General features: G+C 49.6%; 1 protein-coding gene across 12 annotated transcripts in view; it reads right to left on the bottom strand.

Annotated features, from left to right (window-relative positions):
• The window catches only part of RAP1GAP2 (RAP1 GTPase activating protein 2), a 220,120-nt gene that overhangs the window by 5,589 nt on the left and 200,428 nt on the right, over window positions 1–14,103 (bottom strand). For 7 of the 12 annotated variants that reach the window (XM_039886366.1, XM_039886364.1, XM_039886367.1 and 4 more), the window contains 7 exons: window positions 9,557–9,694; window positions 7,753–7,883; window positions 5,167–5,280; window positions 4,832–4,949; window positions 4,246–4,372; window positions 1,102–1,178; window positions 684–722 (listed from right to left, as the gene is read on the bottom strand). In XM_039886366.1, coding sequence (XP_039742300.1) covers window positions 714–722; window positions 1,102–1,178; window positions 4,246–4,372; window positions 4,832–4,949; window positions 5,167–5,280; window positions 7,753–7,883; window positions 9,557–9,694 — 714 coding nt within the window. In that variant the 3' untranslated portion in view covers window positions 684–713. The remainder of the gene's footprint in view (window positions 1–683; window positions 723–1,101; window positions 1,179–4,245; window positions 4,373–4,831; window positions 4,950–5,166; window positions 5,281–7,752; window positions 7,884–9,556; window positions 9,695–14,103) is intronic. The other 5 variants (XM_039886365.1, XM_039886368.1, XM_039886371.1 and 2 more) reach the window with 3 other exon arrangements.

The raw sequence follows: 14,103 nt of genomic DNA, 5'->3' as shown, positions 1-14,103 counted from the left end.
GAACAGAGGCATGAGAAGTACAGGATGGGAGTTGGAGGTGAATGTCAGCATTCCCACTTTCTCTTCTGTTTTTTCAGTGATCAGGTTTGTATAAAATGGGCTCAGCTCTGCACTTCCCCTTGTTTCCAACTATGACTCACACTCCTGGAGCCCCATGGCAGAGTGGGAGTCCGAATGAGTCTCTAGTAACTTCACAGCAAAAATTATGGCCTTGAGGCGAGCTGGACCCATGTCCTGCTCCGCTGAAAACCACAAGTTCCCCTGGCTGAGGATGGAAGCAGAAGTTGTCCCTCAGGTCATCCTACACAATGTTTAGGGGGCTAAGACATCTCTGGATGCTCAGGGAAGACATATCTTACCCCAGAGCCCTGGCCAAAGACACAAAGAGGGACAGGCTGCCTGGAGCAGAAAGGCCAGGGGGAAAACTGAGGACTCCTCCCTCAGTGGGCTCTGGGCTACTGCTCCTCAACCAGCCTCCTCCAGGACAGGAAGACTGACTCGGTTAGTCTGGCCCAGTCGTATCGGGCAACCCTTCCCATCTACGCGTGAGGCCAACCTGCCTTCCTCTCCATCACTGAGGCTTCCAAAGAGGCGAATGACCCTCCCCCCAGCTGTCAGGGTCTCTCCGGCCATTCTCAGGTTATCAGGCCACGTGGCCATAGCCAGACAAACACTTGACCTACCTTTGACAGGCAAAGGACTCCTCTTTCACATTAGTGACCCTGTTTCAAGAAAAATCCATATAAGAGTTTTAAAAAACTAAACAACATAATCCCCACCAACTGTAGCTTCCACGTTCTTAGTTCTTAACTCTCTGGTGAGCTCAGGAAGGGACTGGAGGCCCCAGAAGCCAACAATTCACAATTGACATCTGTGTGTATCCAAGGGTATGGCTCTCACACAGGACATCAGAGGTGGCTGGTGACCCCCAGACTGATGGCTTCACCTTGCAGGGACTGACAGCATCATCCCCAGTTCTGACCAGAGCTTTCCTTCCACTGCTGTGATGTGTCCCCAGGAAGGAAGGCTGGCTTTCAGAGGAGGTTAGAATGCAGAATGCAGGAGGCTCCCCCTGGTACCCCGACACCCCAAGATCCTTACCGCACTAGAGCTGGCATGACTGAGCTTATCGAAGCGGAATTTCAGGTTTGACCTCGGGGAGTTTCTGCTTTTGGCATCTAGGGAAAAAAAGAATGCCATGAAGAGAGGGTGGGGCTGTAAAGGTCACTGGGGCTGTTGAGGGGGAACTGGATAGGGAGGCCAGGAGAGAGTGGCCCCCTCCCCTCCACTAGGCACTCTAGCTGACTTGCACCAATTCACAAGAGCCCGAGAGCCAACTCTTAAATTTTTAGATATGTTGTGAGCTAGTTGTTACACATATTTATTTTTTAAAAATTAAATTATATAAGTTCATAAATAAATGATCCTCCACAAAGGTAACAAATACTCAAAAGTCATCACTCCCTAGTTATTTCACTACATTTTACTATTACTTATTCTTTTAAGCTTATTTACATTGATTGTATCTGTCCGGTAGTTCTTCCCAACTCCACATCACAGTGGTAGCTTGAAATCAGTCAAGGTAGGACTATTTACACCACAGAAATCAGCAAACGCTACTAATTAGAGCTTGATTTATTTTGTTGTCTAGACTTAAACTAATGGAGAAAATATTAATAACCTAGATTAAACTTGAAAATGTATTGTATCTATAGCTATTACATTATGAAGAACACAAAAAACTGAGTAAATATTCTTCCAGTATTTGAAAACTATTGTTTGATTCTGCAAAGTTGCTCGTGTCACTGACAAAATAATATCAATCACCATTCATGTCCGCACTACACTTGCTTGTCATCTGCAACCTTAAGCTGTCTACAAATACAAAGGTTAGGCAAACATCAATAAAAATGTTTTAGGAGCATCAATTGGCTATGTGGGATTTATAGTAAAGAATACTGTATATATTATCATTACTTATAAATTGTGTTCAGATCTTTTATATCAGTAATATTTACAATAAACATATACGTGGGGTGTGGGGCACGAGAGCTACTTGTCAAACATTTACCAGCCCACCACTGGCAGGGGGGCCATTTGGCTTTCTGGTTTTCCTCTGGCCCAGGAAGGGAACCTACAGCTCAGTACATGCCACCTGGAGGCCGCTGACTTAGTCCTGGTGCTTCAATCAAAGGCTTCCACCCAGCACCATGAGCGCCTCTGTGTGACTCACCAATCCTTTCTCAAGGAGCATAGGTATGAAATGACTGACGGTAGGAGCGTCTGAGATTATGGAAGACTGATAGGCCCTTCAGGCCACCTCCCTCCCCTCAACCTCATTTCTCCACAGATACAGCCAGACAGCCTAAAACAGGTTTCCAGATCTCTGCAGGACCAGAGTGGTTCTGTCGGTACCCAGAGCACAACTTCTGTAAGGTCAAGGGTGAGAGGCAGCCCCTCAGGGTTAAATACGGTGTGGGGAGGGGGTCATGTGGTACAGTAAGCACCAGGCAGGAGTTACCAGGAGCATTTTAGGTCCCCTTCTTCTCTGGGTGACTTTCATACTCTCTACATCTCCCTTTACTCAAAACCTTATTTATTTTGATATTTATTTAACAACAAGTAGGAGCCAAGCTTTGTTACAGATTCTTTCATTTATTCTTTTAATAGTTAATTAAGCCTTACTTTTTTAAGTCAGGGAATTTGTATGACTATCCCACTGTATAGATGAGGAAACTGAGGCTCAGAGAGATGGGCCCGTCAATGCCGCAACCAGGATTAGAACCCAGTTCCACAGCTGCACAGCCAAAGGGAACTGAGTGAGAGGAAACACCTGAACCGGCCCTTCCCGTGCCTCCACCATTTAGAGTTTCTAACCTCAGCCTACTGACATTTGGGGCCAGAAAATTCTTCATCATGGTGGCTGCCCCGCACACTGCAGGGATGGATGCTTAGCAGCATTCCCGCTCGATACCAGCACCGCCCTCCTCTCACAATCCTGAAAATCAAAACGACGTTTTGTCTAGACATTGCCAAATGTGCCCTGGAGAGCGAGATCACTCCCAGTTGAGAGCCACTGATTATACTCTTGTTCTATTCCTATTATTTAACAAACACTTAGGTTAACAGTTGTAAGTTTCATTTAATCTTTACACAACCAACCATGAGATAGAAACTATTCCCCTCCCTTCATTTTTTGCTTGGGGAAACTAAGGCACAGAAAGGCTCAGTAATTGTCCAGTGTCACATTGCTAGCAAGTAAGTGGGGGATCCAGAATTAGGACCCAGGCTCCAGAGTCCTACACTGGCCTTCACATGGGCTGCCCTACCCAAGGGCAAAACTGAAGTTCTGATTTCTGGACGCCCAGCAATGCCTACCGTACACATCCACCTGGATGCCCCTCAGGTGCCAACCCTCCATTCTCTCCACAGAGCTGGTTCCTCCTGCTCTGCCCAACTACAGGGATCACAGAATCCGGAAAGGCCCAGAGTGAGCCCAGAAGATTTTAATTCCTTGGCATCTTGAATCCACGAGCTTCTCCCTTTGCTCCAGACACACCCCCGCAGATCCACGGCCCTTCACTGATCTCACTCCCCGTACCTGCTCCCCATCAATTTTTTCTCCTCAACCAGCTGCAGCTGCCAGAATGGTCTTTCTCTAACTCCAAATGATGCTTCTCTGCTTAAGAACCTTCAAAGACTTAAGACTCTCCAGTGGCTTCACCAGAGTCTCTGTGGCAGCCCCAGCCTGGCGTTCTGACAGCTGCCTCCTCTGTCTCCTGTCCCCTCCATGAGCTCCAGCAACACTGACCCAGGTGCGGTCCCAGAACACGGCCTTTCCATGTGCTGTCCCCTCCACCTGCAACACTCCCCACTTCGTATCCTTACATATGCAGGACCATCACTGTGACGGAGGGGTCCTGGGTCGGTGACGAGTGGAGTGAGAGGTCAGTGGAAAAGTCTCAGCTTTTGACTCACACAATCCCATCTCTTTCCACAAATCACTGAATTCTCTGAGCCTCAGTTTCCCCATGAGTAAGGCAAGGAAAGGACAAGAACACAGGCCTCTTAAGGTTCGTGAACAGATGCAGTGAACTAGCAGAGCTCAAGGGCCTCGCACTTGGCATTAGAGAGAAAACTGCCCAGTTCAGTATGCCTGGGGCATGAGCCCCACAAACAGTGGTCAGGGCACAGCTCCAGCTCCTGCCCCTAGTCACGTGGCACATACTGCCAGACGCCACTGACCTGTAGGACTCCGGCTCATGATGATGGGGGTGGCAGCTGCCCCCTGGCTGGGGCTCTCGCTGCTCGGGGACGGGCTGTAGACAAACACCTCCTGCTTGAAAGGCGAGGTCGTGGACGGCTGGCTGCTCTGGGGAGAGAGGCCGGGTGAGCGAGGCTAGCCCACCCTCAGCAGACCCAGGGCAGCCCCCACTTCCCACTCCTCGCTTGAACATGCTCTTTCCTTCTGCAGCCTCCAACTCTGGCTCCAACATCTCCCCTCCAACCCCTAGGAAGTGCCCCTGAGCCAGTCCCATGGAACACAGACCCCTCTGCTTTCCAGCCAGGAACCCCATGGGAGGGATACCCACTCATTCTTGCCTCTGACTTTTTGCTGCTGCTCCTATGTCACTCCAGGGAGACCCCTTAAACAACTGGTCCCAGAGGGTAAAGATGGCTGACTGAGCCACCTCCTATTTCTACACTTCCCCTTTATCCACAGAGCCTGGATGCAGCTCTGCCCACAGTTGCTATTTTAATGCACAGAGCGGGTGTCTGGCTGGGCCCAGGTACCTTATTGCTCCCCAGGGTTGGACAGGGCCACACCTACCCCACTGTCACACTCCTCCATGGCCTCGCCCTCCCCCGCGGTGCTGCTGAAGCTGCTGGTGCTAGAGGAGGAGCGGGAGATGTTGGCTCGGCCGTTCTCCTTCAACTTTATAAAGGGCCTGCAGGGAACAGGAAGGCCCACCCTGGTCACAGGAGGACAGAGGGCAGGGCAGGCTCACATGCAGAGATTGAGCTTGCCCACCAGTGGCTCCCCACACCCCTGCCTGTTGGCTTTGGTGTTCCAGAAAGTTCTCAAAGCAAGCGATGCCTGGGGCAGAGACATATTTCAGGGCTCCAAGTGGCTAAAGTTAGCCCTTCCCCCACCCTCACTCTTACTTCTCCTTGTTGGGGCAGATTTCCGGAGAGCTGGGATTGGATGAGGTCTCAGACTTTATCTCCTGAGAAGAGTGTCCGCCATCAGGGGTCTTGGGATTGCTGGATGCACTGTCACTGGGGAAATGAGGATAAAGAGGAGTGAGGCCCGGGGGCCATTCTCCAACCCCTACCTCACCCCTAAGTCAGAGCCAGAGCCACCACCAGCTCTCAGCACAGGCTCCTTGCCAGAGCATGGCCTCCAGGACTTCTGTTTCCACCCACGCCCCACCCAGAGACTGCAGGGATGGGGTAGGGGCAGACAACAGGGTTTTCTGCTTTGCAAGGGGCCGTGTCAGGCTCCTAAGTGAGAGTCAAGAACTACCAGGCAGGAGCCCTGGCTTGATGCCCCCAAGCCCAAGTCCACCTGCAACCCACACAGGCCATCCACCTGGCAGAATGCTAGGTCAAAAGTGGGCCACAGAGGGAATGGAGTAGGGTCTGGGACATCCACCCCCACAGCCAGGTACACATGCTAGCAGGCCTAGGGATGCTGGCAAGGCTACTGCTGCATAATTCCAGGGGACACCCTTCACATGAACTCCCTGGATGTGTGTGCCAACACAGCCTCGAGTGCTACGAAGGGCGTCTGGGTAAATGGGCTCCTCCCAGCCCAGGGCCCCAGGGTTTCCTTCTCCTGTAGTTTAACAAAGACCATGTACCGCTGCCCACTACTTGCCCTGTGCCTGCTCTTGAGGACATAATAGCCTGTCCTCAAGGCACTTATATTTTTTAACAGCTTTATGGAAATATAATGTACACACAATTCACCCACTAAAATGTACAAGTCAATGGTTTTTACTATATTCACAAACATCACCACTATCTAATTTTTGAACATTGTTACTCCCTAAAAGAAACCCCAGACCCATTCACAGTCACTCCCCATTATCCCTCCCCCAGCCCCTGACAACCACTAATATACTATCTATCTCTATGGATTTGCCTATTCTGGACATTTCATATAAATGGAATCATATAATCTGGTGTGGATTTTTTTTTTATGAATGGCTTCTTTCACTTAGCATAGTGTTCTAAAGGTTCATCATGTTGTAGCATGTATCAGTACTTTACTCCTTTTATGGCAAGATAATATTCTATTTTTTGGATATATCACATTTTATCCCTTTGTGAAGTGATGGGCTTTTGGATCATTTATAATTTTGGCTATTGTGAATAATGCTGCTATAAACATCTGTATGCTAGTTTTTATGTAGACATATGTATTCTTTCTCTTGGGTATACAGGAATGGGATGGTCGGGTCATATGGTAACTCCATGTTTAACCCTCTGAGGAACTGCCAGACTGTTTTCCAAAGCAGCTGCACTAGTTCACATTCCCACCAGCAGTGCCCGAGGGTTCCAATTTTTCCACATCCTTGCCAGCACTTCTGATCATAGCCATCCTAGAGGCATGAACTGCCTCAGTGCACTTTTAATGAGGTCTCTAATGACCTCCGAATTGTCAGCCCAAGCAGGGGTTTGGGCCATCATGCCGGACTTCTCTGTACCACGTCTCCCCTCCCTCCTGGAATGTCTCCTCTCCTGGCTTCTGAGATTCCCCTTCTCCAGCCTTTCCGACTCTTCTCTCATCTTCCTTCCCAGTCTTCTTCACTGGCTCTCCTTTCTCCACTTGCCCTTAAATGCTGCCCCAGGCAGTCTACACACACTCTCGGGTGATCATATTCGGTGATCCACCTTTAACTACCACGTGGCTCCACCCCAGTGACTCCTACCTCTCCTTCTCCAGTCAAGGCCTCTCTCCTAAGCTCAAGACCTGCAATTCTGACCACTCAGAATTCTGGACTTCTGTGGGATGGCCCACAAAGACTCACTCACATGTACAGGTTGGAAACAGAGCTTTTTACCCTCCTCCATAAACCTGCCCCTCATCCTGCATGCCCAAGCTCAGGAGCTGGTGCCACCATCCAGGGCCAGAGGCAGACAACTGAGAAACCTGGAAGTCAACCTAAACGCCTCTCTTTCCCTCACAGGACTGTAAGCTTCCGTGGGCAGATTTGTGTCTTCTATAGCTCCTGTCTGAGCACTGAGCCCGCCACATGGCAGACACTCAAGAAATGCTGTTTGTTGCTGAATTGAGCAACGAATGGGCTCATTGATTAAAGGGTCAGAAAGACAATTAGCAAAAACAGGTTAAGTATGATACGAGAGTTGCTAAAAAAAAAAATTCTAAAAGCCCAAAGGAAGGTTCAGTTAACTCTGCCTGGCAGAATCAGGGAAGGCTTCCATAAGATGGGACGTTTGAGTGAACTTTGAAAAAGAAAGCAAAGAGAGAAAAGAATCTAAGCAATGTTTCTAGTTTGAGTCAAAATGCGACAAGAACAACTTTGAAAGTCTGGTGCAGAGGCTGCCAAAGCTGCCTCAGTGGAAGAAGAGCTGAGCGAGGGACAGGGGATGTTCAGGGGCCTGAAGCGGGAACCACAGTTAGAAGAAAGCCATCTCCCGAAGCCGTGCAAAGCCCTCCCTGAGGTGGCCATCTTACAGCTGTAGCAGTGGAGGGAACTAACAAACCCCACACTGGACAGTTACCATCGTGTCCGGCTATCCCCTTGGCCTTCAGAGCCCGTGTGCAGACGGGGGAAGAGCCCTGACCTCCGCTTGATGGGGCTCCGTGATTGGTTCTTCACCGTTGCCGCTGCCACTGGAGGCTGCCAATGAAACTGCCAAAATGAGTGCTCACACCCCAAACCCCGATATTCTTCCCTCGTCCCCTTTCCGGTCTACGACTAGCCCCTGCAACCCTCTAACTGGTCTGGAGGAGATCCCAGGAAATAGCAAGACAGCTAGGAAGGTTGGGATCTGTGTAGCAGGAGCTGGGACCCGAGGCTCAAGCCACATGCAGCCTGTTTCCCTACGTTCTTAGGCCAAACCCTGTGGCCCCAGGTAACATTCCACCAAAAACTTCTTGGAGGAACACAGGCTCAGAGCCACCCTGAGCCCCACATTTGGAGAAGGACAGGATGATTTAGAGTGGTCACAGATTGAGAACCACAAAGCTGAGAGAGCTCTGGGGGTGACCTGGCCCAACCTCTGGCTTTACCAGTGAGGAAGCTGAGAAGTGGAAGGGATTTGGCCAAGGTCATAGCAAATCACTGGCAGAACAAGCAAAAGAACCCAGGGCTCCTGACTCCCCACCCATTCCTTGCAAATAAATGGGCCCAAGCTGGATGTCACAAACAAGACAGAACGACAGCAGCAGAGCCAGGTCCATACACACCCACAGGCAGGGGGTGCCTGCCAAGAATGTGGCTCTGCTTTAGTCACATGTGGGGGACAACAGAGGGGTGGGAGATTGAGAAGGGGGATATGAGAGCCTGCCGCTGATCTTCAGACCCTGCCAGACCTCTAACCCAGGCCCCAGCTTCTGGCATTCGCATGTTATACAGCCCTGGGCCAGTGGCAAAACTCTCTGGGCTTCAGTCTCCTCATCCACAGAATGACAAAAATTGCCCTGTCCTACTCACTTTATAGACCTTCTGGAAGGAACAAGATAATCACTATAAAAATATTCGATAAATTAAATGCTTATGCAAGCCCATTTATAATACTAATTGTTAGTATCACTGTGGGTATGCTCCACTATTAAAAAAAAAAAGAAAGAAAAAGAAAAGAATACCCTAATCTACACAAAGCCAAAGCCACTTTGCTTTATAAAAAGACCTACTACGTGGTTCTTTCACCTGGACAGTCCCTGGTGCAAAGTGACCAGACCCAAACTCACAGACCTGTGAGTATACTCTTTTCTTAGAGTATACACAGTGATTAAGAGCAAAGACGTGGGATCAGGTCAACCTGCATTCAAATCCCAGCTCCTCAGCTTAACTGGGCGACCTGGAGCAAGATACTTAACCCCTCTCAGTCTCCTTTTCCTCACATGTAAGTGGAGAATACCTGTAACTTAGCTGTTACAGGGATCGGATGAGGTAATGTCCATGAATTGCTTAATTTGGTGCCTAGCACACATCAGGCAGAGGACAGCTACTCTTATTATTAATAACAATGCAAGGACACCCCTCTCGCAGTCATGGGTCCCAAGTCCCTGGGCAGAAAAATGCATCCCAGGACCATTTTTACAGGTTTGGCCCTAAGCGGGAGGCCAGGTTGTCCAGGAAATTCAGAGGATAGGACAACAGGAGGCTTCTAGCCTGGGCCGACCCCAGGCGCTGCCTGGGATGGAGGCTCCACTTCAGAAAACAGGGCCTGGGGTCACCCCTATGCAGCCTTAGTTTCCCTCCATCACCTAGCTCACCCTGATCTAGTTGCCTGGCCAAAGGGTGGGGGAACACACCCCTCCCCCACAGGCCTAGGGGACCCCAGTGACTGTGGCACTCACCGAAAAGGTGGTCTTGGTGACCTCCGTGCTGTTGTGAGAGATGCCTCCGCTGAGGCTGCCAGGGAGGCCACCACCATGAGGCTTCTTCTGGCTGCTCACCATGGTCTCCATGGAGTGACTGCGTACGCGAATGGCCCTCTGTGGGGACAGCAGGTGACAGGGGCCTGAGAGTTGGAGTCAGCCCCCTCCGATGACCTCGCCCTCTTGATGGGGTCTGCAGACAGCCCTCAACATGTGTGCAAACTCATGCACACATACACTCTCTCAGTGGCCCCACACTCTAATCACTACAGTTTGCAGAGAATTTTCGTACCAGCCAGGGAGTGTTTGAAGGGTCAGCACCCCAGCTCCCCTGCAAGGTGGACAAAGGTTTTTAGTCCATCTTACAGGGAAGGAAAGTGATACTTGGACAGCTCACCAAACCTGTGTGACCATGGTCTAGTGACTAACCTCTCTAAGCTGCAGCTTCCTTCCTGTAAATTGGAAACACAGGATCATGGGGGAATTAAACACAGACATGTGCCTGACCCCAATTAGATGTTTTGCAGAAAATTAAGCATCTCTCTATACTTAAACATTGGGTATCCCTTTTGCTGTCACTCCAAAGTGTGCCTTGAGCAACTTGGAATATGTTCGCTGGTGGCGAACCATGGGAGGGGCTCTTCCTGATCGGTGTCTTGAGCCACTGGGACACTTGCTGGGGCTAAAAATGTTGTCAATATGAGCCCGCCACCTGGCACAGCTGTTGAAACAGGACATGCACGCTCAGGCTTGAGGTGCAGGGCCTCAGAAGGGCCAGAGCTGTTCAGGCCACATAGAGCCCTGTGTAAAATTAGCCCATTTAGGGCTACCAAAGAGCAAAAGGCACACTGGCAAACAGTGAAGTGTCCGGGAGGGGACAACCGGGACAGTAAGTGCATGCAACAATGAGAAGAACAGCTAAAACAAAGACTGCTGAGCCCACGGCAGGGACGGACCTGGGAGCCTGCTGCTCATAGACTGCTCTGCATTCCTTGGAAATTTGACCCAAGGAAAGTGACGCTGAGTGATTTAGTGAGATAGACAGCTCTCAGCTCGACTCAAGGGAGGATTTCCTGACAGGGCAAGTCCTAGAGGATTCCACCTACCACATAGATGATGCTCTCTGGTTTCAAAGGCCTTCAAGATGACATGAGATTCTAGGAGGGCAAGTTTCTCCCCAGTAACCCCCAAACCCCACATCACTTCTCTTTGATCATTCATTCAGTCACTCAATAACACAGTCAGGTGGCCATGCATAGAAAGCTCTTGGCAGAGAGCCCGGCGTATCATAAGTACCCAATAACTGTTGCTTCTCTTATTGTTAATAATAAGCACTTGTCATGTGATTCCTGTGTGCCCAGCGCTGTGCCAGGAATAGGGAGTCTTGCAGTAGGGGAGTCAAAAAAGTGTGACACATGGTCTCTGCCTCTAAGGAGTGTACACGTGAGCAGAGGAAATAAGACATATTCCTAAAATTAGGGCAATGCTAAAAGACCCGGGGCCTGTGGGGGTGCTCCCTCTGCATTAATTAGCTCTCCAGGATCCCCAGGGCCTCAGAGCCACATGCAAAGACTCGTAGATGCAGATATTGTTAGTTGTTCACATACAAGCCCCATCTCCACCTCATTCCTTGCTAGCAGAGCTACTGCCTGGTTCAATGACCCCTTTTCCTCTATGGAGCAAAAGATTAAATTATGATCCATTTAAGGTGGTCACATAATGCTTCCCCTTGTTCGCAGAACATGAGGGGACATCTGCTAGGGCTTGGGGAAAGGTTTCCTTAAGGATTCCCAAAAGAGATGTGACATGTCTGTCCCTAGAATCACAGCAGCCACGATGGGGCTGTGAGGGGGTCAAACCTGAGGAACAAAGCTGACAAGCTGGATATGGCAGAGGGGAAAGGGACAGGAACCTGGATTCTATGACCATGCTAAGCCATGAGTCACCTTGAGCCTTCTGACTAAGTGAGCTAATGGCTTTTCCTTATTGTGTACGGCAGATGAGGTAGGGTGTCCTCAGAACCTCAACTTCAGAAAACTGTCACAGAAAGACAAATGTGTAGACATTGAACCCATCCTCACTAGGTTCATACCCACACATACACGAATATGTCAGCTTATGCAATCCATGTACCAACATATAGACGGTATCATGTGGAAGAATGAACTCTCTTCCCTCCCTTGAAGCGTCAAGGGAAGAACTTGGTCTACAGCACAGCAGTCCCAAGAAATCAGCAGGAATGCTGCTCCCAAGCCAAACAGCAGAGCCCCTGGCAGTTTTCCCCAAGGTCAAGAATTCTCTAAGGTTGGGAATAACCAAGGACTGCATTCTGCCTAGTTTTCTATCAAGGAAAGCTGATTCAGAAAGGAGGATCATTTGTAAATATGACCTCCCTGCAGATGGGCAAGTATATTGAATGTCAAGGCAGGGAGTCGATCAGCCTCATACCCCTGATGTTACCTAGTCTTCTGAGCCAAAGACACCCTCTGGAGAGACATGAAATCTCTCTCTCTTTCTAGACCACAGAACGGAGTAGCTTAGCAACAGTTTCCAGCAACATGGTTGAGCAGCCAGAACCTTCTATTCATTCTGCCACCCAAAGATCATTAAGTCACATGCCCTTTGGAAAACTGAAAAGGTGTGGCACCAGTTTGAGGTGGCCAGTTTCCTTAAATGAGTCAAGTGCTCCATCAAGCTCAGCATCATTACATTCCATTGGCACCCTCCTGTGTGCCACCACCACCATCATCAACTATGACATGTCAATTAATCATTTATATTCTGATGTATTACTCATTATCTGTTTCCAGAAAGGACTCGATGTGAGTAATAAGCCCTGTGTGATGGTATTTGGTCTTCTGAGCTTCACATACATGATCTTACTGAGTCCTTACAACTCTGAGAGGCACCGATAGAAAAGGTCTTGAAAGGTAAACGATTACCCAAGGTCACGCCACAGGTAAGAGAGGAGCCAGGACCTGGGCTTCATATGAAAGAGTACCAGTATCCCAAAAAGCGGTCCAGAGTTGGACATATATAATTCAACAGGTTGATGGACTAAGGGTGATTAGAAACCACGTGGTTTCAGCCTCTCCTCAAAAAAATCCCCAAGGCTCATGTCAGGGAGGAATCTTCTCCTCAAATGCCCTTGGTGCTGCTGAGTCGGTCAGAGGAGTTTGAGGAGATAGTGGGCTGACAGGGAATTCCAGGGATGTGCAGGGTGGTCATCTGCTGCTCAAAGCAAACAGGAAAGGGATTTGAGTCCTGGTTCTTCCCAGCGTGGTGCGTGAACCTCTCTGAGACACAGTCTCCTCATCTGTACAACGAGGTAATGGTCCCTATGTGAGGATGGCATGATGTGTGCCCAATGCCTGGTGTGACACCTGCTTGCTCAAGGTCAGCTCTCATCTCCCGTTCTTAGGGACAGAAAAAGAGAGAGATGATGACTACCTCAAAACCCTAAAATAATGCTCTTTTCAGATAAAATCACCCAGTGACATGGCTTAAATTAGTGACATGGCTGGAAGCACTAGCCTTCTCGAACTGGGCAGAGTGTGAGATCAAGGTGACAAAGAGAACGAGGACAGTGATCTAGAAAGAGGGAGGCAGAAGAGAGAAGGACAGGCACATGATGCCTTTGCATGGGCATCAGAAGGTCTCCAAGGACCATCCAGCCTCTCTCCCACTCAGCTCTTTGTACATCCAGACCACAATCCATCTACCCTCCTCCCAGGGACGGGTTGCCCGTTCCAGTGGTGGACAGCCTGACCCTTGGAAAGGTTGTCTATGCGCCGAGCTGAAATCTTAATATTTCTAAACCCTGGAGCCTGAGACGAGTCAGTTCTATATTTCACACAGCTGTCCCTAGCTATCCTCAGATTCTGCTCTCCACACAGCTAATCATCTCTGGTTCTGTCACCTACCCTCAGTCACCATGGTTTCCCAGCCCTCGGCACACCTCACAGCTTACCTTTGAACAAGTTCTCCTTTGGGAGAGTAAGAAAAGAGGAGTGGGGTCACTTTCCCATTACTTGCTTGTGTCACCTCATTTTAGCCAAGGGTCTGAACACCAGTTAGCGTCATGGAGGGAGCATATCTCCTCCGGGCCAAACATAAACCGCCCTTCCTTACAAATGGGTTTCATGAGTTGCTTCAATTTAACAAAGTCAACTTACGGGACCCAATGCACAGAGATGACCACTAAGGGGGATGTGCCTATCTGTACCAGGCAAGCAACACAGGCAGGGGCCCTTGAAGAGAAAGATACGAATTTCTTGCCCTCTGTGATGGTCCCTAATCGGGAAGTAATGAGGTCCAGAACAGGGTGTTCTGTTCCACTAGCAGCACAAATAAAGGACGGAGGCTGAGGGGAGAAGGAATATCCTTCCACACGTCCAATAGGACAGACCAGCTCCGATCCATCCATGAGCGGCCCCAATCTGGGGGGACTTTGCCAGGGTTATCTGTAGCCTGGTGCTCCTCTTCTGCCACTAGGGGTCAGGTCAGACCAGTGCATTAACTACCAC

Source organism: Pteropus medius, unplaced genomic scaffold, assembly GCF_902729225.1.
Source record: "Pteropus medius unplaced genomic scaffold, Ma_sr-lr_union100, whole genome shotgun sequence".
In the NCBI taxonomy this organism is placed as follows: Eukaryota; Metazoa; Chordata; class Mammalia; order Chiroptera; family Pteropodidae; genus Pteropus; species Pteropus medius.
Note: the sequence above shows the minus strand (reverse complement) of the source record. Positions and strands in the feature narration are given on the sequence as shown.